The sequence below is a fragment of the Dromiciops gliroides genome, chromosome 3, assembly GCF_019393635.1.
Source record: "Dromiciops gliroides isolate mDroGli1 chromosome 3, mDroGli1.pri, whole genome shotgun sequence".
Classification (NCBI taxonomy): Eukaryota; Metazoa; Chordata; class Mammalia; order Microbiotheria; family Microbiotheriidae; genus Dromiciops; species Dromiciops gliroides.
The window spans coordinates 377,249,548-377,275,384 of record NC_057863.1 but is presented as its reverse complement, the minus strand read 5'-3'; the positions used below and the strand labels follow the sequence as shown (position 1 = coordinate 377,275,384).

The following is a 25,837-nucleotide window of genomic DNA, read 5'->3' as shown; positions in this document are numbered from 1 at the left end:
TGGGGTCACACAGCTAGTACATGTCAAGTGTCTGGGGCCAGATTTGAACTCAGGTCCTCCTGAATCCAGGGAGGGTGCTTTATCCACTGCACCACCTAGCTGCCCCCTTTCAGCTTCCTCTTCTATGTTGTCTCCCTCCATTAGATTGTAAACTCCTTGAGGGCAGGGACTGTCTTTCTTTTTCTTATTTGTATCCCCAGCACTTAGCACAGTGACTGGAACATAGTAGGTGCTTAATAAATGGTTATTGATCAATTGGAAGAAGGAAAGGACCCAAGTATGCAAAAACATTTATAGCAGCTCTTTTTATGTAGTGGCAAAGAATTGGAAACTGAGGGGATGCCCATCAATTGTAGATGGCTGAGTAAGTTTTGGTAAATGATTGTGATGGAATACTATTGTGCTATGAGAAATGATGAAGGGAATAGTTTCAGAAAACCTAAGAAGACTTGTGGAACTGATGCAAAGCGAAGTGAGCAGAACCAGAACAATTGATACAATAACAATATTGGAAAGATAATAAATTCTGAAAGCCTTAGGAACTTGGAACAACACAATAACCAACAACAACAATTCAAAAAGACATGATGAAACATGCTACTGTGTGAAGATAATGGAATGTGGTAGATAAAGGGATTTAGCAGATACTCAAATGCCCACCTGAAGATTAATGTAAACCAATTGTTAACTAGATTATAAGCACATCTAGCTAGGCCTTAAGAAGGTATTGTTCTCAGAAGCTAAAAACTTTGAACTTAACTCCAGACCACCTTTGAATCCAGTGAACCAATGGATTTGAATGACGCTAGCCAATCAGCTTGAAGAACCTCCCATTTCTGGGAGGAGGACATGAAGGAGGAAGAATTTCTTCCTTTTTGGATTCGAGACATCAATTTTGGTGGCAGGACTTCATGTGGGAGATTAGGAAGATTACGATTTCCATGCTATAAGAAATCTGTTCTCAATCTTTCTCTCTCTTTACTATCTTATATCTTTTAATAAACCCTTAAAAGCCTAAACTCTTGGTGACTTTATCAGTGATTTTAGCCAGTTTCCCCAAAACTGGGGGGGACAGATTAGAACCCACATTTAGATTTTAAACAACACACTACCCACCTTTAGATAGAGAGATGATAGGGTCAGAGTGCAGACTGAAGCATAGTTTCTTTCTTTCTTCCCTCCTTCCTTCCTTCTTTCTTTCTTTCCTTCTCTCTCTCTTCCCTTCTTTCAACATCACTTATGTGGAAATTTGTTTTGCACGAATACACGCATATATGTATGTGTATATACACATGTATACATATACAAACATGCACACATATATGTATGTGTATATGGATATAGATATATACTCCTGCTACTTTCTTCTCCTTCATCCCTGTTTCATATGATGAAGTGGCCTTACTCCATATCAAGGCTAACACTCTACTTGTTCAACTGACCCCATTCCATCCCTTTTCCTCCAACAGATTGCTCCTTATGCCATCCCCACTCTTTCACTTATTTGCAATCCCTCCATCTCTACTGGCTAGTTTCCTATTGCCTACAAACATGTCCATGTCTTCCCTCTCCAGAAAAAAAACTCTCACTTGATACTTCCATCCCAATCATTATCATCCTATATCTCTTCTACCCTTTGTAGTTCAACTCCTTGAAAAGGTGGTCTACAATAGGCGCCTCCACTTTCACTCTACTCACTTTCTTCTTGACCCCTTACAATCTGGTTGTCAACCTTATCATTCCACTGAGATTACTCTCTCCAAAGTTACTAATGATCTCTTAGGTGTCAAATCCATTGGTCTTTTCTCAGTCCTCACTCCCCTCTTTCCTCTCTTACCTTTGACACTGTTCATCCCTCTCTCTTCCTTGATCCTCCTCCTTTCTTCTCTTTCTAGGTTTTTGGGGCACCACTCTCTCCTGGTTCTCTTCCTACCTGTATGACCTTCTTCTGTCTCCTTTGCTGGATCGTTCTCTAGATCATACCTTTTAACCACAAGTGTCCCTCAGGGTCTGTCCTGGGCCCCTTTCTCCCCTCCCTCTCTACTACTTCAGTGGTGATCTCATCATCTCTCGTGGATTTAATTACCACCTCTATGCCCATGATTCTAAAATCTACCTTTCCTGCCCTGATCTCTGCTGACCTTCAGTCTCACATCTTCAAGTGCCTTTCAGATACCTCAAACTGGATGTCCAATAAATATCTTAAATTCAATCTGTCCAAAACAAAACTCATTATCTTTCTCACTGAATCTTCCCCCTACCCCCGCACCTCCCCTATTTCTGTAGAATCTTTTTTTTTTTTTTTTTGGTGAGGCAATGGGGGTTAAGTGACTTGCCCAGGGTCACACAGCTAGTAATTGTTAAGTGTCTGAGGCCGGGTTTGAACTCAGGTCCTCCTGAATCCAGGGCTAGTGCTCTATCCACTGCGCCACCTAGATGCCCCTAAAATTATTTTTCTAAAACACAGATCGATTTCATCCTCTTCCTACCTTGCCAGTCTTCTCACACCTTACCCCCACCCCACCCCAGGTACTCTTTAATTCAGTGACACTGGTCTCCTGGCTATTGCAGGAATAAGATTTGCCTCTCAGCTCTGGGCATTTTCTCTGGCTGTCCCCCATACCTGGAATATTCTCCCTCCTTACCTACTGACTTCTGTGGCTTCCTTTGTCCCAGATAAAATCCCACCTCCTACAGGAAGCCTTCCCCAAGCCATCTTAATTCTAGTGCTTTCCCTCTGTTCATCATATCCAATTTATCTTGTATATAGCTTGCTTTGTGTATATTTGCTTGCATAGCTCTCCCCTTTCCCATTAGATTGTAAGTTCTCAGAGGGCAGGGACTGTCTCGCCTCTTCTTGTATCCCAGCACTTAGCACAATGCCTGACATACAGTAGGCACTTAATAAATGTTCATTGATTAATTGACCTATATTTGTAATAGGTTTTGTTTTCCTTGTCTTCTCAGTGAATGGGAAAAGAGAAGGGAAGGAAGGAATTTGGAATTGAAAATACAATAAAATTGAATTTATTTTAAAAGCCAGTGCTTTTTGCACTATACCACTTTACCACTAAGGGCCTGGGTTTTCTCATTTGTAAAACCAATAGATCAAACTAAATGACCTCTAAGATTACTTCCAGCTCTAATGCATTTGTGAGCCCAAGTTTTGTGGGGTCACTTGCCTTAAAAAAGCAAAATGGAAGTCACCCAAAGTGCTCATCAATCCTATTGCTATTCCATTTTATTTAACCCAAAACTTGACCATCTCTTGGTTTGCTTAGTTCTCTAAGAGACAGAGAGACAAAAGTATTGGGCTTTGAGACAAGACCTTGGTTCTATATATCTTTAGAGTTTCATGTTCCGATAAGACACAAGCATCTCTAGTATTATATATTTCCCCATAGCGTCTTAGTGTGGTGCTTAAAAATCCTTTTTGATCTGTATATAATCGTATCACCATTCTGCTCTGCTCATTGAAAAATTTTGGTTGATTAGCTATTTTTATTTTTTGTTTTTTAGCTACTTCTCTTTTCTTTGGTATTTCTATTTGTTCATTTTTGAAGGATGTATGAGAAGCCTGATTCTACTAGATTGTCCCCCTCTGCCATCTTGCCTGGAAAGCCCTGAACAGAATTTAAATGAAAGCAATGCATAGTAGGAAAAACTATAGTGTAATAGTAATAACTGGTCTAGGACACATTGCCATGGAAAGATTTTACAGAAAAAGACACGGACTCTTGTTACCGTGGAAAGCATGTTGGTTCTAGAGTTGGAATATTTGTGTTCAAATCCCACTTGTGGTGCTTATGACTTATGACTGACCACTTCATCTCCATAAGCCTCAGCTTCCTCTAATGTAAAATAAGGGGGTTGCACTAGGTCTTTGAGGTCTCTTCCAACCATAGATATATGACATGAGGAATAATCAGTCAGAAATGGTATCTGTACTGGCTGAGGGAAGAGTGTCCTTTCCTAATTTCCATTAGAATCAGAGCTTGAGGGCAGCTCTGTGATTTTGCTTTTCTTTGTATCCTCTGCACTTAGCATAGTGTCTAGCATATAGTAAAGCCTTCATAAATGCTTGCTGAATGAAAGACTGATCAGAACAATATCAATCATAGGGGTAGGAAGTACCTTGAATGAGGCTACTCCTGGGTCAGAGATGCCTGGGGCATGCCGTCCGGTACCATAGCCTGCATAGCTTATCACCCAAGGCTCATGAAAGGTCACCCACAACTTCACCCGGTTCCCAAAGGTGGCAAAGCAAAAAGCTGCGTAGTCCACAAAAGCATCCACCACACTCTCATTCTGCCACCCTCCGTGATCCTGCAGGGCCTGTGGTAGGTCCCAGTGGAACAAGGTCACCATTGGTTCAATGTGGGAGTCCAGCAAGCTGTCAATCAACTTGTTGTAGTAGGCTACACCTCGGGGGTTGATGTTGCTCTTGTAGCCTGTGGGGAAGATCCTAGACCACGAGATGGAAAACTTGTAGAGCTGAGCCTGGAGGCCACGGAGGAGAGAGATATCATACTCGATCTTGTGGTAACTGTCACTGGCCACATCGGGCACCGCTTTCTTCTCCGCATGGCCCTGGTGTCCAAACCTGTCCCACACACTTTCTCCTTTTCCATCTTCTGCCCAGGCTCCCTCCACATTGAAGGCTCCTGTGGCAGTGCCCCAGAGGAAACCCCCAGGGAAAACATCCTGCAGGAACAAGTCTCTCTCTGCCTCAGACTGGTTAGCAAACATTTGCCAAACTCTCCAGTAGGATGAGGTCGGCGTTACAGAGAAGGCGGCCGCTGGGCTCTTTTCTTGCTGGTCACTTTGGCCAGTCAGATTGTCCGGTAGGAAGCAATACCTGCCGGAAGCATAAGAAAAGGAAGGGATTGTTTGTTTTGCTTAACCTGGATTGATATGTTTTATTTTTATACCACTTTCATTTCCAAAGATATGCCTATCCACTCCCCTCCCACTTTAGAATAATTTTCTGTAACAAAGAATAAAACAAAAAGGTGGGGCTGTGGGGGGGGGGGACTGCAAACCAGTCAACACACATACTATACATGCTATGCAATGCAGTACAATGTATATTTTTTAAACACCTACTATGTCCTGGGCACTAGGCTAAGTACTGGGGATACAAAAAGAGGCAAAAAACCAGTCCCTGCTGTCAAGGAACTCACATTCTAATGGGGAGAGGGGAGCAGATGATAGCATATAAAAACAGAGGCAATGCAAACTAAATTCAGGGTCAATAGGAAATAATGAGCAGAGGGAAGGCACTGGAATTAAGAGGGATTGGGGAAGGCTTCCTATAGACTTAAAAGAAGTCGGGGGATCAGTAGTATCTGCTATATCCATGATCTGTTTATCCTGAAAGATCTTTTCCTCTCTCTCTCCTACCTTTGGTGGCTAAACTTGAGAACACCTCTATCACGTCTCAGCTAAAATTCTATCTTTTTTTTTTTTTTTTGGTGAGGCAATTGGGGTTGTGACTTGCCCAGGGTCACACAGCTAGTAAGTGTTAAGTGTCTGAGGTCAGATTTGAATTCAGGTCCTCCTGAATCCAGGGCCAGTGCTCTATCCACTGAACCACCTAGCTGCCCTAAAATCCTATCTTCTACAAGAAATCCTTCCTAATCCCCCTTAATCCTATAACCTTCCCTCTGAAATTATGTCCTATTGATCCTGTGATTGTATGTTTGTTTGCATGTTTCCTCCCCCACTGGGCTGTGAGCTCACTGAGATGGGGACTCTTTTTTGCCTTTCTTTCTATCTCCAGGTCTAACCCAGTGCCTGGCACATAGTAGGGTCTTAATAAAGAGTCTGGGGTTAGGAGTGAGGCTATTTGGGTTCCAACTCAACATACCCCATTGACTATCTTACAGATAGTCAATTAAGTAAGTCATTTCACTTTTCTTGGTCTCAGTTTCTTTATCTGAAATATGGGGATGGTAATCCTTGGCCCTCTCTACCTCAGAGGGTTATTGCATCTATTAAATGAGATGTTTCTGAAGGCAGCTTTGTAACTAACTAATAACAATAACTAGCATAATTAGGACTCTTTAAGGTTTGCAAAGCACCCCACAAATATCTCATTTTATCTTCGTAGTAAATTTGGGAGGCAGTCCTATTACTATCTCCATTTTGCAGGTAAGGAAACTGAGGCAGAGAGAGGGTAAGTGATTTGCCCAAGGTGGCACAGCTAGTAAATGTCTGAGACTGGATTTGAATTCAGGTCTTCCTAATTCCAAGTCTGATGTTCTAGCCACTGCACCTCCTAGTTGCATTAATAGAATTTTTAAGTTCTATTCAGGTGTAAGGGATTATAGAAGTGGACAAATAAATGCTTGAAGAGAGCGAAGAAGGCATATTTGAAGGTCTGGGAAGCCGATCTCTACCTTCCAGCTTGCTCCAGGAGATACCATTTGCCGGTTTTATAATAATACCCCCATCTCCAAGTGACATTTCATAGGCCATTGAAAATGCTTTCATATTGTTTTCTGAACAGCTTTTCCCCTTTTTTACAACTGAGGGTTTATCTCTTTTATCAGAGAGATAAAATTACTTGTCCAAGGTCACATAGATATTTAGTGAGAGATTTCCTGACCCTGACTCCCCTCCTCAGTCTTACCTTTCCTTGGCATTGGAAGGACACTGTAGAAATTCATTGACATCAAACCCAATGGTCAGCACTTCATCTTTATTTATGGCTGTAAGATAAGAAGTTTGTTAAACCACACATGCAGACTTTCTACCAGGCCGGGGGTCCATCTTCAGGAGTTTTCTTTGTGCCTAAAAAGAGCTCTATGAAATCCAAATGCTGAGCAGTAGATGAAATGTCCCTGCAGTACCTACCTCTGGAAATGTTCATTTCCTTCAGAAGGATAGGGACTGAATTGGGATTTTGCTGGCATGGGGATTTCCTGCATGGGCAAGCTTCCTCTGCCCATGCAGGTCGCCACCTTTTCTGGAATTGTTCCCTGGAACCCTTAAAAGTCAAATGACTTGCCTAGTGTCATACACCCAGAATGTGTTACAGATGATGCATGAACTCAGGTCTTCCTAGTTTCAAGGTCAGCTCTCACTCTGATGCAACACACTGCCTCTCATTTCTTTATTTGTTGAGGAGTTAGTCAGGAGGGAAAACATTTTCTAACACATATTTTTGTTAGTGATTTATTCAATTAAAACTGATCTTTGTGGGGGGGATTTACTAAATTAAAACTGATCTAAGTGGAATGCACTAGGAAATAAGTAAGCATCTAGACATGGACCTGATCTTAATTGTTACCTATTTGGTCCTGAAAAGCAACAGGTGACAAATTAGATCAGACCTTTGGAAGATGGAAAAACCAGTTCTCACAGAAAGTCATTCAATCTAGGTCCAGCATATCTCTACTTTTTGTTGTTCAGTTATTTCAGTTGTGTCCAACTCTTTGTGACCCCATATGGGATTTTCTTGGCAAAGACACTGGAATAGTTGCCATTTCCTTCTCATTTTACAGATGAGGAAGATGAGGCAAACAAGGTTAGGTGACTTGCCCTGGGTCACACAGCTAGTTAATATCTGATGCCGGATTTGAGCTTAGGAAGAATCTGACTCTCGCTAGGCATGCTATCTACCGTGCCAACTAGCTGCCCCATCCTCCTACTTAGGAATCCTCTTTTCAGCTATACATTTGGACAAAGTTTTGCTGGGAAGAACTAGGATACATGTTTAAACAATCTGACTCTTCCTTTGAGTGCATGCCTGGTATACACATTTGATAACTGTATTCCTTTCTTTCTTTTTTTTTTTTTTGTGGGGCAATGAGGGTTAAGTGACTTGCCCAGGGTCACACAGCTAGTAAGTGTCAAGTGTCTGAGTCTGCATTTGAACTCAGGTCCTCCTGAATCCAGGTGCTTTATCCACTGAGCCACATAGCTGCCTCTTTGGTATACACATTTAATAACTGAGCATCTACCTTGGACATGAATGCCTTCCAAATTTCCTCCAATGCTGTTGAGTAGACATTACTCATATTATCACAATAAAAATCAGTGTGATATAAGGCAAAAAAGACTGATCTTGGAGTTGGGTGAGCACAGTACTAGTCCTGGCTCTAATACTTATTATCTGTGTGAACCTTTATATGTCCCTTAAAAAAAAAATCTCTGCCTCAGTTTCCTCATCTGTAATTTGGGTGATAATACCTTACTCCCCATCCCCCTGGGATGTTATAAGGACAGCACTTTGTAAACCTTAAGGTGCTACATAAAAGTGTAAAAAAATTAATTATTAATAAGCTATATCTAATTTAGAAAATTATATAATTGTGCACTATATGAAAAATTATAAGTATATGAAAAATGATAAGTTTAGGACAATTATAATTGGGCCATAAGTCCCATCTGGGTCGCCATTCAAATGTGAAAATATTTTTGAAGACTAGGGCTAATTTTGGGGGGCCTAATCTGTGGATGACTAATCTGGGGACTTTTGACTAACTGGCTATCTGACTGCTATTAATTTAACATGGGTCGTTTATAACGTTCCACCACACTGCTCTACTCCCAGATTGATAAACTAAAGATTAAGAAGCCTCTTAACTAAATAATCAAAGCAAAGTTTATTTATGAGATACTATTTAAAATTAAGAATACAGGGAAATAAAATGTACAACCTGACTGCTTTCCTGCGGTCTCTTTCCCACCTGCTGCTCAAACTTCTTGAATACAATAAGGGCCTTAGCCGCCTCCTGCCTCAGGGCACGCTACACTTTCCCTGCTCAGCTCCTTTCTTCTAACTCCTCTTAATCTTCACTTTCTCCAACCTGTACCCTGTGCTGACTGCTTCTGTGCTCCCCGCTGCCTCCTGGTCTGTCTGTCTGCTCCGTCCTCTGCCGCCTTTGCCGCCCCTCTAATCTTGTCCGCCGGCCTTTCCTCCTTGTTCCTAGTCCTGCGTTACTGTTCATCTCATCCCCCTGACAGATCCCTTCTAATCTAACTCCCAGGTCTATATATACCTTTTCTTCTCTCCACTCAAATCTTGGGGCTTCCTGCGCCCCCACAGACCAAGCTAATCTGCCAGTCAGGGCTGCGGCTGGGGGATGTGCTTCAGCTTCACGTGCCTCAGCACAGGCTATCCGGGATCTTTCAGATAGCTCCGCTCAGGTTGGAGGGAGCTGGGGGCTTTTTTTTCCCCCCCAGCTGTCTGACCTGGCGTCTTGTACAGCCCACAGGGCTTTTGGGCTCAGCTGAAGCAGAGGGGGAGGGGGGCACCAGCACCTCCCACACAGAAGAGACCCTGAGGGCCTAAGGCTTTCTAATCTCAGCCTAAAGGTAGGGTCTCCAAATCAAAATAAATTTCCACAAAAGCAAGCTATCTTCATCATAACAACCCTGCGAGGGAGACAGGGTAGTTGTTATTTTCACTGGACAGATGAAGAAACAGAGGTTCAGTGACCTTGCCCACTGCCTTGTAACTGGAGCCTAGGTTTCTCAGTTCTCAGCCTGTGCTCTTTCCCCTGAACCATATTGATTCTATAAATATGTGCTACTCCTGACACCACACAGAGAATCATCTCCATCACACCAACACCCACTACATATGGTAGCTGAGGTCAGAGGCAGGTAAACAAGGAGGAAAGGTGCAGGGAATACAATCTGGCACCAGATTTCTAGCAGAGCTGTCATCTTTGTTTTCTATCAAGTCCACCCATATTTACCATCTTTCCATGTTCAAACCTCAGTCCTTCACAGATCATAGGATTTAGAGCCTGAAAGTGTGCTCACTAAAGCCAATTGCAGCATCTCTAGGCATTTTCTACCAACCTTCCATCACGTTAAACAGGAGTTGGGTTGATTTCTCCTTCATGGGAATGCAGTTGTGAAGTTTTAGGTTGAAGATGAAAACTTTCACTTTGGGATCAAGGGTCTGCAAAGAAACAAAAAACAGTCAGGAATTGATGCTGCACAGTCTAAAGCTTCCAAAGGTAGTAGACATATTGTGGGCTGTACAAGAATCAGTTTGGTTTATACTCATTCATTGCTGGTAGAATTGCAAACTATTTGACTTTGTAAGGGGGAGAGGGAAAAACAACCTGGCAACATGCAGTAAAAGTTACCAAAAAAATCTTACTTATCTCACTAATTATATCACTGGCAAGAATACACTGGCAAGCATATAAAATTGCTTGCCTTTTCAAAGTGGGGGGAGGACAGGAAGAGAGAATTTGGAACTCAAAGTTTTTTAAATGGATGCTAAAAATAGTTTTTACATATAAATGGGGAAAACAAAATACCAAATAAACAAAAAAAATAAACAAAAAAAGAATATATTGGTAAGGAGATTCTCAAAAACAAAAAGAAAAGAGCTTTTTGTTCAAATATTTCTATTGCAGCATTATTTGTAATTTTAAAAAAATTAAAGGAATCTAAAATGTACAAAAATATGGAAATGTTGTGACACTTTCATACAATGTATTGATATTGACAGGCATGAAAAATAATATGGAAAAGCCTTGAAATAATCATGCAAAGCCAAAAAAAACCAAACCAGCTGAACAGAGCATTCACTAGCTGGGACCATATCAGAAGAAAAGTGAATAGAAATGAACGAAAAAAGAATATCAGTGGCGACTTAGAGGCAGTAAGTATAAAATAGCGAAATTTTGTGGGTTAAATGTCATTGAATCCTGCCTCAGCCATTAATTGTGATAATAAATCATTTAACCTTTCTTTGCCTCAGTTTCTTCATCTGTAAAAGGGAGATAAAAATAGTACCTCCCAGGCATTTGAGGATAAACTCAAACAATATTTATAAAGCAAAACCTTAAAATGCTATATAGTAGGCCTCCACCAGTCGTGGACGACCATGGATCAGCACCTTGAAGAGCCACAGGCCACAGTGTGGCTGTGCAGTCCGATACGGGAGCCCAACTCCTGAGTGACTTATAACCGTTAACTGCCGTGTCCCGTGTTGTATCTACCCCATGAGGAGTAGCTGGAGTGTCCTCTCCAGGGCACTGGCCTGGGCGGATCAATATGAAAACAAGCTGTTGCCCATGCAGCAGGTTTTCCCTCTCCGTGACATTGTGGATCCAGAAGGAGAGGCCAAATGCTATATAAATGCCAGCTATTGTTAGTATTAGCTATTACTAATTACATTGTAAATAGTTGCAAAGTGAGTTTAACTAGTTGGACTGATATTTGACGTTGTATTTCTAATAAATCATTTTTTTTTAAAAGCAGCTTGACTAAGCAGGTCTGGAAATGGAATCTAAATGTTATTTGGATCTTAAGCTCCTTGGTCACATGCTTAGCATCCTAGTCCAGTGCTTTGCATATAGCAGCCACTTAAACATGTTGACAAACTGACTCTGAATGGCAATAGTTTAGTAATGGGAACTAACACCCTGGTCTTTATGGGAGAAGAACTGGTGTGTGATACCACATTCTAGTCTAACCCAAGGTGTCCATGCTTTTCATTGCATATATATATATATAGACTTATTTTGAATTATGTATGTCAATGACATATGGATCAGAGTTTGTGCATTATAAAACTCTAAAAAATAGAAATTTTTAAAGGATGAGTTAAAGATGAAATAAATTGGATCTTAGTGTCAATAGAGACCGGGGGGACTTAACTGAGTAGGGAGTGGCGTGGTCAAACCCTGCCCTTTATGAAGACCAACTTGGCAGTTGTATGGAGGATAGAAAGGAGTGGGGAGAGACTTAAGGCAGGATAGCAATTGGGAGGCTATTGCTTCCAGGTGCAGGTGATGAGGGGGCCTGAAGGAGGGGTAGCAGCTGCGTGAAAATACAGATGGGAATGGATACAAGAAATGACATATGAAGGGGCAGCTAGGTGGCGTAGTGGATAAAGCACTGGCCCTGGATTAAGAAGGACCTGAGTTCAAATCTGGCCTCAGATGCTTGGACACTTACTAGCTGTGTGACCCTGGGCAAGTCACTTAACCCTCGTTGCCTGCCCCCCAAAAAAAGAAAAGAAAAAAATAAATTGACATGACATGGAAGTCAGTTGGCAGGACCTGGCAAATGACTAGTTCGTGGGTCAGGGAAAGTAAGGTGTTTAGGTTGCTAACCTGGGCTGACTAGAATAGTCATGGCAGAAATAGGAAATACAGAAATGGGGGAGGAGGGGTTTTTGGGGAAGAATGTAATGAGGCCTGTGATGTAGGCTGTAACACATCCATACATGCCTATCCTGAGTAACTCACTCTAGCCCACCAAAAAGGAGAATGGGAGAGTGGCACATCAGCCACTGACTAGGAAGCAAAAGGACCAGCAGCTCTTGTCTACATTGGGGGTGGGGAGGAATTTTGACTGAAACAGCTGCTGGTGCAGGTGCCTGGGCTGTGGTTAGGCTTTATCTGCCCTGGGGACCTCTCTCTGCTAAGAGCATAAGGGAAGACATTTGGAGGGGAGGGGAAGAAGGGTTGTTGGGCAATAATAACTAAAGGGGGTGGAGTTGTGGATGGAAACAAGGTGGCCCTATTGATGGTCATGGGAAAAATGAGTTGGGACCCATCTAACTTCTGATTACTGCCTTGGGGTCACTGCACAGCCCTCTGGAGATACAAGGTCCTTACTTGGAAACTGCTGGTCTACCCAATGAGTAAAACCAAGCTCATGGATTCAATTTGCACACAAACAGATCACAGATCACAGTGCTGGTCCATGGCCCAGATCTGCTGTCATGTCTTATATGTGAAGTCTATTGATTACAGGGAGATCAGGTGAGAGGGGGAAATGGCTCGCAATGGCTCACCCCCCACTGCTGGAACAACAACTCAAAGTATGCTTTCCTACTGACCGTGAGCCAGAAGCATCACCATCTCATATAAAGGAGAGGATGTTTGATATCATGGATGCATCCATTATCTCGTTTGACCTGATACTTGTTTGACAAATGGAGAGATGAGGACAATCACATGTGAACCAGTGCTTGTTTGTCATCTATTGGTTTATTACTTTAGGTGAGCTTGAGACCTCTGACCTGATGGGTCAGGAACGATTTGATAAACCAGAACTCTGATACTTTTTTGACAAGTCATCACCTTGGTGAATAGATGTGGGTAAAATATTGGGGCAAAAAGCATATGTACTTGTCACTGCTTAACCAATGTGCCACAGGACACAGGTGGTCAATGAGGCAAAGGTTGGAGCTTAAACCAGAGGGATGAGCTAAGGAATTAAGGATAATGAGAGTATAGGAGATGGGGGGCGGCTAGGTGGCACAGGGGATAGAGCACCGGCCCTGGATTCAGGAGTACCTGAGTTCAAATCCAGCCTCAGACACTTAATACTACTAGCTGTGTGACCCTGGGCAAGTCACTTAATCCCAATTGCCTCACTAAAAAAAAAAAAAAAGAAAAAGAAAAAAGAAAAAAAAAGAGAGTATAGGAGATGAGGAGCAGACAAGAAGCAAGAAAAAAGGCCTGGGAGTAGGCAGCTATCTATGGTCCACAAAGGCCAGTAGGTCAGAAAAAAGTCCAAAGTATAGACACCATATGTGGTTAGTAATAGGTAAGGGTCCAGAATTCTAGGAAGACAAATAAGCTAGTCATGATACCAAAATTCAGAACATAGGTTGTTCTCAATATATCATTAAAGGGAACAGGAGTTAGGGGAGGGACAAGCCAGAACGAGAGAACTAACATAGACACTGAATCCACTCCCCTCATTTTACAGATGGGGACACCAAGTCTCAGAGAGCTAAATGGTATGCTCAAGGTTACATAGCTATTAAATGCCCGAGCTAGGATTCAAACCCAGGTATTTTCAACTCTAAAATCCAGCTAAATTTAACATATGCCATTGTTGGTGTTTGTTCAGTCTTTTTCAGTTGCATACACTCTTTGTGATCCCCCTTGGGGTTTCCTTGGCAAAGAGACTGGAGTGGTTTTCCATTTGCTTCTCCAGCTCATTTGACAGATGAGGAAACTGAGGCAAACAGGGTTAATTGACTTGCTCAGGGTCACACAGGTAGGAAGTATCTGAGGCTAGATTTGAACTCAGAACAATGAGTCAGTCCCAGCACTTTATCCATTGGCACCTAGCTGCCCCAGTGCCCCCCGGTGCCTTCAAATATAAATATTATCCCAAGAGTAATAATTATTACTCTAATGTTTCTCATGTCTAAATAAGAGCATTACTAGTAACTTAGTCACTATCCCCTCAAGCAGATCTCTTATCTAGAAATGAGAAATCCCTTTTATCATTGAAAATGCAGCCTATGCAGCTAGGTGGTACAGGATATTAGAATCCTGGGGCCTGGATTTAGAAGACTTTAGTTCAAATTCAGCCCTCAGACCCTGGGCTTAGTAGCTGTGTGACCCTGGGCAAATCACTTAATCTCTGCTTTACTCAGTTTCTTCAACTGTTAAATGAGGACAATAATAGTACCTGCCCCTCAGGTTGTTGCATGCTATATAAATTCTAGTTATTATTATTACTATTAATACTATGCACTTAATTGGAACCTTAAATATCTAACACACTCCCAGAAACCCTCTCCATTCATTTTCAATATGGAAAAGGACTCAAATTACCTGAAGTCTGCTCAGTTCCTGTGGTGGACCTGCCTTGCTTGGCAATCACACAGCAGATCCAGAGAGAAGAAATCAATAGAGTCCTACAAACAAGCAAATAGATGTAAGCACTTGAAAGGCAAAAGTTTACTTGGAATTGTTCTGCTTTTCTGGCTTCTGTGCAGAGCCCTAAATTGCTGGGCAGAGGGGAAGGGGAAAAGGAGAAAAGTGGGGGGAGGATGCCTGGTCTAGAGATGGGAAGGCTCCAACCAATTCCAATGGACAATAATGGATTGTAGATCATTGAGCTGGGCTTCATTGATCAGGGAATGGCTGAAAAATTGTGTGTATAAAAATATAATAGGATATTATTTTTGTCATAAGAGATGACAAAAGGTACAGTTTCCTTTTAAAACTTAATTTTTTTTTTTTTTTAGCGTGGCAATTGGAGTTAAGTGACTTGCCAAGGGTCCACACAGCTAGTAAGCGTCAAGTGTTGAAGGCCGGATTTGAACTCAGGTACTCCTGACTCCAGGGCCACTGTTCTATCCACTGCACCACCTAGCTGCCCCTAAAATTTAATTTAAAAAAAAGTTTAGCTAACTATCTCAGACACTGGAACCTCAAAGAGTCATGAGTTTTAGGGACAATGGTTTCAGGAGCCAGTGCTGTGATATTTTACCCCTTCCAGTGGTCACCTTTCTCAAATTGTTCCCATTAACATTTACATTTTTTTTAAAAAATAGTAATTTAGGAGCAGCTAGGTGTTCAGTGGATAAAGCACTGGCCTGGATTCAGGAGGACCTGAGTTCAAATCCAGCTCAGACACTTGACACTTACTACCTGTGTGACCCTGGGCAAGTCACTTAACCCTCATTGCCAACAAAACAAACAAAAATAGTCATTTATTTCTTTTTTCCAATTACATGTAGAAATAGTTTTCAACGTTCATTTTTGTAAGATTTGAATTCCGATTTTTACTCCCCTTTCTTTTCCTCCCCCATCCCCAAGAATTCAATCAATCTAATATATGTTATACAGTATAATCATGTACCATTTTGGAATACAAATTAAGGCCACATCTTTTAGGAAGCCTTTCCTAATTAATCCCATCCCTCTTTATCCCACCTCCCCTTCAGTCCATGAGCATAGCACTTGACCTCTTACCTTTCCATGAACTTATCAAATACTATATTTATAGATTTATTTTCATCAGATACTTTGCTGCATTGCTTTGATTATTAGATTTATCTAGTCCTTGAGGACAAAGACTAATCTTGATTGACTAAATGACTAATCTTCATGACATACCCCCAGTGCCAATTAAGTTCAACATGTCCTATGAACCCTAATAAGTATGTTGACTGACTCCACATTGTTTTCCAAATTAAGTTTCATGATCAGTATCTATGGAGCATTGGCCCTTTGCTATCTTGTAGCTATGTGTTATGATGGCCAAGTTGAGATTTAGCCTTGTCCCCTTTATCCATTTCTCTTACTCCTCCATTTGTATTATTTAAAAAACCAACTCTGAGGGCAGCTAGGTGGCGCAGTGGATAGAGCACTGGCCCTGGATGTCAGGAGTACCTGAGTTCAAATCCGGCCTCAGACACTTAACACTTACTAGCTGTGTGACCCTGGGCAAGTCACTTAACCCCAATTGCCTCACTAAAAAAAACAAAACAAAACAAAAAAATAAAAAACCAACTCTGTACCATAGACTTGGGGTCAAAATCTGTCTTTGTTGTATTTTTTAACAAAATACTGTTAGATGGGTCTGGAAATAATTGGCTGACCAGACCCAAAGCATATCGAATAATCGATTAATGTCAATGCAGAGGTAGGTCAATAAGTCAGTTATAGGTTTTTATCCTTGGCTGTATTCTGTTGAATATCCAATGACTTGGATGAGGGTATGTATGGCAGGCTTATCAAATTTACAGATGGTGCAAAAGAGGGAGAGTTAATACACTGAATGACAGAGTAGGGAAGGAAAGAATGGGAACAAGCATTTATTATGTAAATACTATATACCAAGCACTGTGCTAAAGGCTTTAAAAATATCATTTCATTAGTGTAGGAACTCAAAAGAAGTTGTCACAGTAAGGCAGAAACAAACGAGATGCAATTTAAGAGGGATAAATGGAAAGTCCTGCAGTTGGGTATAAAAATCAACAGCACAAGAATAGGATGAAAGAGACATGAATAAAAGTCCTTCATACTAAAAATCAAAAACAAACTAACCAATAAAAAAACCACCATGGGTTGTAAGGGACTACAAACCCAATCTAGCAACATTAAGTGGAAACTCTGAAAACAAATGTGTTCTTAAGCTACATTAATAGAAATAGTATCCAGAGCAAGAGAAACGCTAGTCCTATTTACACTGTTCTCATCAGACCACATCTAGAATACTTTGTCCAGTTGTGGTCACCACGTTTTACAATAAACAAGTCATTTTGCATAGTGCTTCAAGGTTTACAAAAGACTTTCCTCCCAACCACCTTTCCCCATCTGTAAAATGGGAATAAGTGGTGTGTGCACAACCTACCTCATGCTGCTTCTTTAAATAGGTCTTACAGCTATGAGCTCTAAGTCATGCACAAGCCACCCAGAGACCGTGACTGTTTCATTTTGGACTTCTGGCTTTTTCTGTTTTTCTAAACCACAAGATTGAGAAGTGAGAACTAAGATGATTAAAGAAGAAACACATATTTTAAATAACCATTTGCAGCAAAGCAGCTCTGCTGTAAACTGATCCTGTCTTCTCAAGTTCAGTTCAAAAAGCATTTATTAAGTACCTTCTGGGGCGGCTAGATGGCTCAGTGGATAAAACACCGGCCCTGGATTCAGGAGGACGTGAGTTCAAATCCAGCCTCAAACAATTGACACTTACTAGCTGTGTGACCCTGGGCAAGTCACTTAACCCTCATCGCCCCTGCCCAAACAAATAAAAAAAATTAAAAAAATTAAGTACGTTCTATGTGTCAGGCCACTGTCCTAGGTGCTAGGCACACAACACAGAGACAGAGAACTTATATTCTATTGAGAAGAATCAGGTGCATGGAAAATTAATAACACAAAAGTGGGGTGGGGGAGGCAAGGAGGGAACCAGACCCCACTCGAACTGATGCTTTGAAGAAAAGCACTACAATCAGTCCTCTTTTGGTTGAATGCTTGGCCAAGGCAGACACAGGCTCTTCAAGTAGGGTGTAGTTGAGATTTCAAGAAATCAGGTCAGCTGAGGTGGCACAGTAGACAGGAGCATGGGTCCAGAGTCAAGATATAAACCTGGGTTTAAATGTGGCCCTCAGATACTTACTAGCTGTGTGATCCTGGGCAAGTCACTTAACCTTGCTTTCCTCAGTTTCCAAATATGTAAAATGAACTAAAGAAGGAAATGGTAAACCATTCCAGTATCTTTGCCAATAAAAATCCAAATGTTGTCATGAAGAGTCTGGCATGACTGCATAAACAAACAAAAAAGTCCATAATTATTTGGTGTAAAAAAATGTTTTTGAACTGTCCAAGGAGAGGTGTGCATCAAACCATTGTCAGCTAGCAAGGACTTTATAAAATCATAATGGCCAATCTTCTTGGACAACATCAACATAATTTTTTAATTTTAAAAATTTAACAGGCATTTATTAGTATTGTTATGTACCTAGACACTGTGGTGTTTATAATGATTTCATTTATCCTCATAACAACCCTGGGAGGGAAGTGCTAGTATTTTCCCTCATTTTACAAATGAGGAAATTGAGGCAGGCAGACGTTAAGTGACTTGCCCAGGGTTACACCTACCAAGCATCTGAGGCCAGATTAGAACTCAAGGTCTACTGATTCTAGGTCCAGGACTCAATCCACTGTGCACCTAGCTGTCCGTAGAGGCACCTTTTGATATGGGAAATGAAGCTCACTGGTCTTACCCTGATAAGATGATACTGTGAGGATCCCAATAATACTCAGAGATGTCATCAACTCCCAGCACCACAGACAGTTTCCCACCTGAAAACCAAACCGAAAGAAAGGAAGATAAACACAGTATCGACTTCGAATCCAACCCTCCCCTTCCTCTCACCCTCTCAGTTGAGGACCTTGCCTTTTTACTTTCCTGAGAAAATTGAGGCCATTCAATATAACCTCCCTCTGTCCTCTCTTTCTTTCCTTCCTTCCTTCCTTCCTTCCTTTCCTTCCTTCCTCCTTCCTTCCTTCCTTCCTTCCTTCCTTCCTTCCTTCCTTCCTTTCTTTCTTTCTTCTTTTCTTTTCTTTTCTTTCTTTCTTTCTTTCTTCTTTCTTTTGTGGGGCAATGAGGGTTACGTGACTTGCCCAGGGTCACACAGCTAGTAAGTGTCAAGTGTCTGAGGCCGAATTTGAACTCAGGTCCTCCTGAATCCAGGGCCAGTGCTTATCCACTGTGCCACCTAGCTGCCCCCCTTCTCCCTTTTCTTCATTTCAAAACCCCTTGTAATCATCTCCCATCCTTTCTCCTTTTCCTCTAGTCCCTGACAATGAGGTTCCCCTTCCCTTTGCCAATCCCTTGATTCCTATCCCCTACCATCTTCGCCTGTAGATTGATCCCCCTTGGGAATTTTAATTCTCCCCCCTTTATTGGTCCTTCTCTCTACAGCCTTCAACTATGGTCTTTCTCTAAGTTCTTTTTTTTTTAATATGTTTATTGTTTTTTATCTATCATTTTGGTGTTTGATAATTGTGGTAAGCAATGGACAATTCTTTTTTTTTTTCCTTTGCAGGGCAAAGAGGGTTAGGTGACTTGCCTAGGGTCACACAGGTAGCATCAAGTGTCTGAGACCAGTTTTGAACTCAGGTCCTCCTGAATCCAGGGTCGGTGCTTTATCCACTGCGTTACCAAGCTGCCCCCTATTTTTTTTTTTTTTTAGTGAGGCAAGTGGGGTTAAGTGACTTGCCCAGGGTCACACAGCTAGTAAGTGTTAAGTGTCTGAGGCGGATTTGAACTCAGGTACTCCTGACTCCAGGGCCGGTGCTCTATCCACTGCGCCACCTAGCCGCCCCCCACCCTATTTTTTTTAATGAACATTTTAATTTTAAGTTTTAAGTTCCAAATTCTCTCCCTCCCTCCCCTTCCCCTTTTCCTGAGGTGATAAGCAATCAGCTATATTTTATACATGTGTAATTATGTAAAACATTACGTATTAGTAATTTTGTGTAAGAAGATGAACAAAAGAAAAAATGAAAGAAGTTAAAATAGCATGCTTCACTCTGTCTTCACTCATATGAGTTCTTTCTCTGGAAGTGGATAGTATGCTTCTGGGATAGTATCCTCTGGGATTGTCTTAGATCACTGTATTGATGAGAATAGATAAGTCATTCACAGTACTTTATTGAACAATATTGCTGTCACTGTCACACATTCTCCTGGTTTTGCTCACTTCACTATACATCTGTTCACATAAGTCTTTCCAGGGTTTTCTGAAATAATCTTTGTCATTTCTTACAGCATTGTAATATTCCATCACAATCACATACCATAGCTTGTTTAGCCATTCCTCAGTTGATGGGCATTCCTTTGGTTTCCAATTCTTAGCCATCACAAAAAAGAGCTGCTAGAAACATTTTTGTATAAATAGATCCCTCTCTCTTTTTTTTTTTTATTTTTGGATGTCTTTGGGATATAATCCTAGCAGTGGTATTGCTGGATCAAAGGATATGCACAGTTCTATAGCCCTTTGGGCATAGTTCCAAATTGCTCTCTAGAATGGTTGGACCAGTTCACAACTCCACCAATAGTGGATTAACATCCCACTTCTCCCACATTCCCTCCTACATACATTTTTCTTTTTTGTTATATTTGCCCCTCTGATATGTGTGATGATGTCCCTCAGACTTGTTTTAATTTGCATTTTTCTGATCAATAGTGATTTAGAGCACTTTTTTCATGCAACTATGGATAGCTTTGATGTCTTTGTCTGAAAACTGCCTGTTCATATCCTTTGACCATTTATCAACTAGGGATCCCCTATATTCCTAAAAACAAACAACAGCAACAAAAAATTATCTTCCAACTTTACTGTTTTTATCAAGGGTACAACCAGCTTTCTAATCTCTCAGGTTTGCAATTCTGATATTATCCTGAGTCCTCATTCTCCCTTATTCTACATATCTTATCACTCACCAAATCTTGCCATTCTACCTCAACATTCTTTTGAATCCAACATCTCTCTACTTATACAGTCACCACCTTAGTTCAGGACCTTGCCTAAACGTGCCTAGATAATATGCAATGACCTCCCAAATTCAGCACTCTCCCCCACTCTAGTCTGCAGTGCTGCCATTGATTTTCCTTAACCATAGGTGTGACCATCTACTTCCCTAATCAATAAATTCCAGTGGTTCCCTATTATCTCTAGGATAAAATAGAAACTTCTCTTTAGTTTTTGTTGTTGTTCTGTGGGAAAATGAGGTTAAGTGACTTGCCCAGGGTCACATAGCTAGTAAGTGGGCGTGAGTGGTCTGAGGCCGGATTGAACTCAGGTCCTCCTGAATCCAGGGCTGGTGCTTTATCTATTGTGCCACCTAGCTGCCCCCTTCTCTTTAGTTTTTAAAGCTGTACACCATCTGGCCCCAACCTATATTCTAGCCTCATTGCATATTACTTCCTTTCCCCTGCTCTGTAATCCAACCAAACCAGCCTTCTCTCTCTCTCACAAGGTAACTTTCATCTCTTATCGCTGTTACCTTTGCACTAGCCACCTCCCATTTCTGGAATACACTCCCTCTTCATGTTTGTACCATAGAATCTCTTCCTTTAAGATTCAGCTAAAGTAGCACCTTCCCTGCTTCCTTAACTCCCCACCTCTATGTTATTTTGGTTGTTGCCCTTCATTTTCAAAGAGGACCAAAATGACATCACCGTCTTGGGGTCAAAGTACAGTGTGTTTGACTGTGGCTGATTAGATCAACATGAGCTTGGAAGGCTCTACCACAGGTTGGGTCCAAATAGTCCAAATAGTACATATTACTGATCATTCGAAAGATGTTTTATTTTATTTCTTAATTGTGAGGTCTTTCAAAGATGGTTCCTGTCACTCCTCCTGGTCACACACAAAGGTATGGGTACAAACTAAATAGTTTACACTATTTAAAGAAACTCACGTGCAAGCTAGGTGGCACAGTGGATAGAGCACCGGCCCTGAATTCAGGAGTACCTGAGTTCAAATCCGACCTCAGACACTTGACACTTACTAGCTGTGTGACCTGGGCAAGTCACCTAACCCCCATTGCCCTGCAAAAAACCCCCAAAAAACCAACCAAGACAAAAAAAAAAGAAACCACATGGGTGAATCCAGGTTGTATATAATAGATAGTCAAAATGTTTAGCATTGTGCCTGTATATAACTAATAATTTAAAATATACTAAAGCGTAAGAAAAATTCACCATGATCATGTTTAAAATAATTTTAAAATTTAAAGCCTTTCTTAATCCTTTCTTAGTCTCCCTCTCAAAACTACCTCACATTGTAAATATTTTGGTATTGATTTGTAAGTATTCTCCTTATGTTCTTCCTACATTTCTACATGTACTTATCTCCCTCATTAGAAAGTAAACTTTTTGAGAGTTAAAGGTTCTTAGGCTTTGTATTCCTGTTCCTAGCCCCTAGCACAGTGTAAGTAGTTAATAACAATGATTGATTGATTCATGCTTTTTAAAAACAATTCCCCACAGTAGATATCACAGTACTGAGTACATAATTTGCTTTCAAGAAATAGTGGTTGAGAGGAACAGCTAGGTGGCACAGTGGATAAAGCACCAGCCCTGGATTCAGGAGGATCTGAGTTCAAATCCGATCTCAGACACTTGACACTTAGTAGTTGTGTGACTCTGGCCAAGTCACTTAACCCTCATTGCCCTGAAAAAAACAAAAACAAAAACAGAACTAAAAAAAAGAAATAGTGGTTGAGGGAGCAGCTCGGTGGTGCAGTAGATAAAGCATGGGCTCTTGATTCAGGAAGAACTGAGTTCAATCCATCTTAGACACTTGACACTTACTAGCTGTGTGACCCTGGGCAAGTCACTTAACTCTCATTGCCCCGCAAAAAAAAAAAAAAAAAAGAAAGAAAAAAATAGTGGTGAATGACCAAGAGGTATTTAATCACTGAAAACAGAAATAGGAAAATGGAAAAAAATTCCTTTTAGAAATCTTTAGAAGTTTTCATTGAAGTAAGAATTTGAGGGGGAAATGAGAAAGAAGAATGAGTCAAGAGCTATAAAACAAATTTGATAGTGAATACTGAATAAGGTCAAAGGAAGAATAGATACTTACTTGGGATCAAGTCAGAAGGCCTAGGTTTGAGTACTGTCATTAATGACCTGTGTAACTTGTCACTCATATCTCCTGATTTTAGTGTCCTCATGGAAAAGTGAAGATTTCTGACGTAAGAATCTCCAAGGTCATTTGAAATACTAATTCTATTGTATTAAACACTCAGTAATATCTGACACTACCAGGGCAACAATCACCCAAGAATTTCTGGATAAGTTAGCCAAGTGTATGGAAATTATAAGGGACCTTGTTAAAGATATTTGGTGTGAAAGAAGTAGAGATAAAGAACAGATAATTATAGGGACCTAAAAGTGACTCAGTGTTGGTTCTGTGGGCATAGCACTGTCAGACAATAAGAGGGATGCCACTCTGCCCCATTGCCTTTGAAAATCACACAAATCAGACAGATGATTGTGTCCTAGTCAGCCAAGGGAAGTACATGCCTAATGGGATAGCGGTGCTCTTCCTAACACCCCAACTCCCTTGACAACTTTGTAGCGAGTGTTAGATGTGTTCAAACCCAGATAAGAAGTTATATGATGACCCCAAAGAGAGGCTTTGTTGAGCTGCATGGATAATGGGCTAGCCCTCAGGAAGCTTGCAGGGTGGCTCCCAGGGAGTCATCTCTATGCCTCGTCCTTGTCACACTGTCCTTCCTCTCCAACTCCTGTCTGAAACACGGATCCATTCTCATCGGGCCCTCAATAGCTCTCTCCTGGAGGCCTTAGTATAATCACCTTAATCCATTTTACTTTTAGGTGTCAGCAAAAATAAGATGAAATCTGAGAAATAGTAGGAACCTTATTCTAGAATTCTAATCCCTGATTTACAGATGATGAAAATGAGGCACAGGAAGGTTCATCAGCCCATGAAGGTCACATACAAAGTAGGGGTAGAACTAAAGACTTCAGGATCTTGCTCCGAGTCTGGTTCAGCATTCTAGAGGCTACCCTATGTGACTTTGTACGCTACTTGTACATGGCTTCTAGATCCATTAGAGGCAGTTAGGTGGGGAAGTGGATGGAGTGCTGGAGTCAGGAAGACCCGAGTTCAAATCTGCCTTCAGATGCTTACAGGCCGTGTGACCCAGGACAAGTCACCTAACCTGTGTCTTCCTCAGTTTCCTCAACTGAAAGGGGATAACAGTGTGTGCCTCCAAAGGTGTGTTATGAGGATCAAATGAGATATTTATAAAGCAATTAATACAATGCTTAGCACAGTATGCGCTTAATAATTGTGTGTTCCCCTCACTGATACAAATTTATAGCTGGAAGATCACAGAATCCTAGATTGAGAGCTGGAAGGAACCTCAGAGGTCACCTAGTCCACATTAGGAAACAAAGGTACAGAGAAATGACTTGACCAAGACCAAGAAGTGGGATTTGAACCCAGGTCCTCTGGCTCCACGTCAAGTGCTCTTCCCTCTAAAACAACTTAAACCAATAAGAAACATCTTCCAAACCTTTCCATGATTTAAGAAATAGAAACCTTTTTTTTTTTGCATTATGACCTCCAATGATATTTGCAACCCTGCCCATTTCATCTCTGTATACTTATGGATACATATATTTTCCCCACCTATAGTTGTAATCTGAATATAATAATTAATGTTAATAAATAATAATACATATCATATAATTATAAGATCACACATTTAGAAATGTAAAGGACCCTTTGAGGTCATCTAAGCCAACCCTTCGTCATTTACAATTTGAAAACTAAGGTCCTGAAGGTTGTGACTTGCCTAAGATCATCAGTTCAGTCATTTCAGTTGTCTGTTTCTTTGTGACCCCATTTGGTGTTTTCTTGGTAAAAATTACTGGAGTGGTTTGCCATTTCCTTCTCCAGTTCATTTTATAGATGAGGAAACTGAGGCAAAACAGAGTTAAGTGACTTGCCCAGGGTCACACAGCTGATAAGTGTCTGAGGCCAGATTTGACCTTAGGAAAATGAGTCTTCCTGACTCCAGCCCCAGTGTGCTATCCACTGTACAACCCAGCTGCACTGAGGTCACATAGGTAGTTACTGTGGCAAATACCTAATTTGGATCTAGACCTTCTGATTCCCACTTCAGCCCGCTTTCCACTGCACCATGATGCCTCTGTGTCTTCTCTCCCCTCCTCTCCCTGGCATTACTTCATGTCTTTCCCTATTTTCTTTATAGTCTATATTTGTTCTTTTGATAGAATTCCTTCCATGCTGACATCACAATTTGTTCAAAACCATTTCCTACCTATTCACCTCACTCATTTTAACAGAGAAAGAAGCTTGAGACCTACAGTCACACAAAATCACCAGGGATGGGTTTCCTGAAGCCCAGATCAGCTTTCTCTCTACTGTACCACAGGGCAGCCCCAGAATCCAGTCCCATTTTCACTCACCTTGGGAAGCGAAGTTTTCATAGTAGACATGATAGGCTTTTCTTGTGGCATCAACAACGGCCTGAAAACGAGCAGATCTTGATTCCTGATGGGGAGATCTTCTATCACTGCTCCCAAGTCACTGAAAGTGAACCAGATCTCAACCAGGGGTCCCCAAAGGAGTGAAAGGCAAACAAAGCATACTCTGCAAAGAGGCCAGTAAAGAGGTCACTTTCCCAGGTCCCGAATGGGGAGGCCAGGGCTTGTTTGGGGAACGTTTGATGGTGCAGGATCACCAATGGCTGAAGCTGAGCAGCCCTGAGCACCTCAAGAAGTCTTCTGTAGCACTGGACTGTGCTCTTGTCGGGGCTCATCGGGAGCTTCCTGTTGGGAGAAGTTGTGCCCAAGAAAGGAAGACCTTATAGTGGGTCACCCCACTACCAGAAAGGCTGCCAAGGTATTCAGACAAGGCGGCAGGCAATGGCTGCTGCAGATGTGAGCATCCAGGCTAGTTTCTACGAGGTTAGAACCCCTGCGCACTTAATGGACGATTCAAGTCAATGGGAAGAGGGCCAGCAGCTATGATGAAATTCCGGCTGGATTCCCAGTCTATTGCCTGGCAGGGAAAACTGAC

At 41.4% G+C, this 25,837-nt stretch overlaps 1 protein-coding gene across 1 annotated transcript in view; it reads right to left on the bottom strand.

The window, feature by feature from the left end:
* Nucleotides 1-25,837, bottom strand: part of LCT (lactase) — a 55,970-nt gene that overhangs the window by 30,098 nt on the left and 35 nt on the right. Inside the window, 11 exon segments of the mRNA XM_043993562.1 lie at nucleotides 4,135-4,858; nucleotides 6,635-6,713; nucleotides 9,817-9,919; nucleotides 14,562-14,599; nucleotides 14,602-14,644; nucleotides 17,121-17,227; nucleotides 18,486-18,548; nucleotides 25,225-25,320; nucleotides 25,323-25,371; nucleotides 25,374-25,574; nucleotides 25,577-25,836. Of these exon segments, the coding sequence (XP_043849497.1) occupies nucleotides 4,135-4,858; nucleotides 6,635-6,713; nucleotides 9,817-9,919; nucleotides 14,562-14,599; nucleotides 14,602-14,644; nucleotides 17,121-17,227; nucleotides 18,486-18,548; nucleotides 25,225-25,320; nucleotides 25,323-25,371; nucleotides 25,374-25,574; nucleotides 25,577-25,836 (1,763 nt within the window).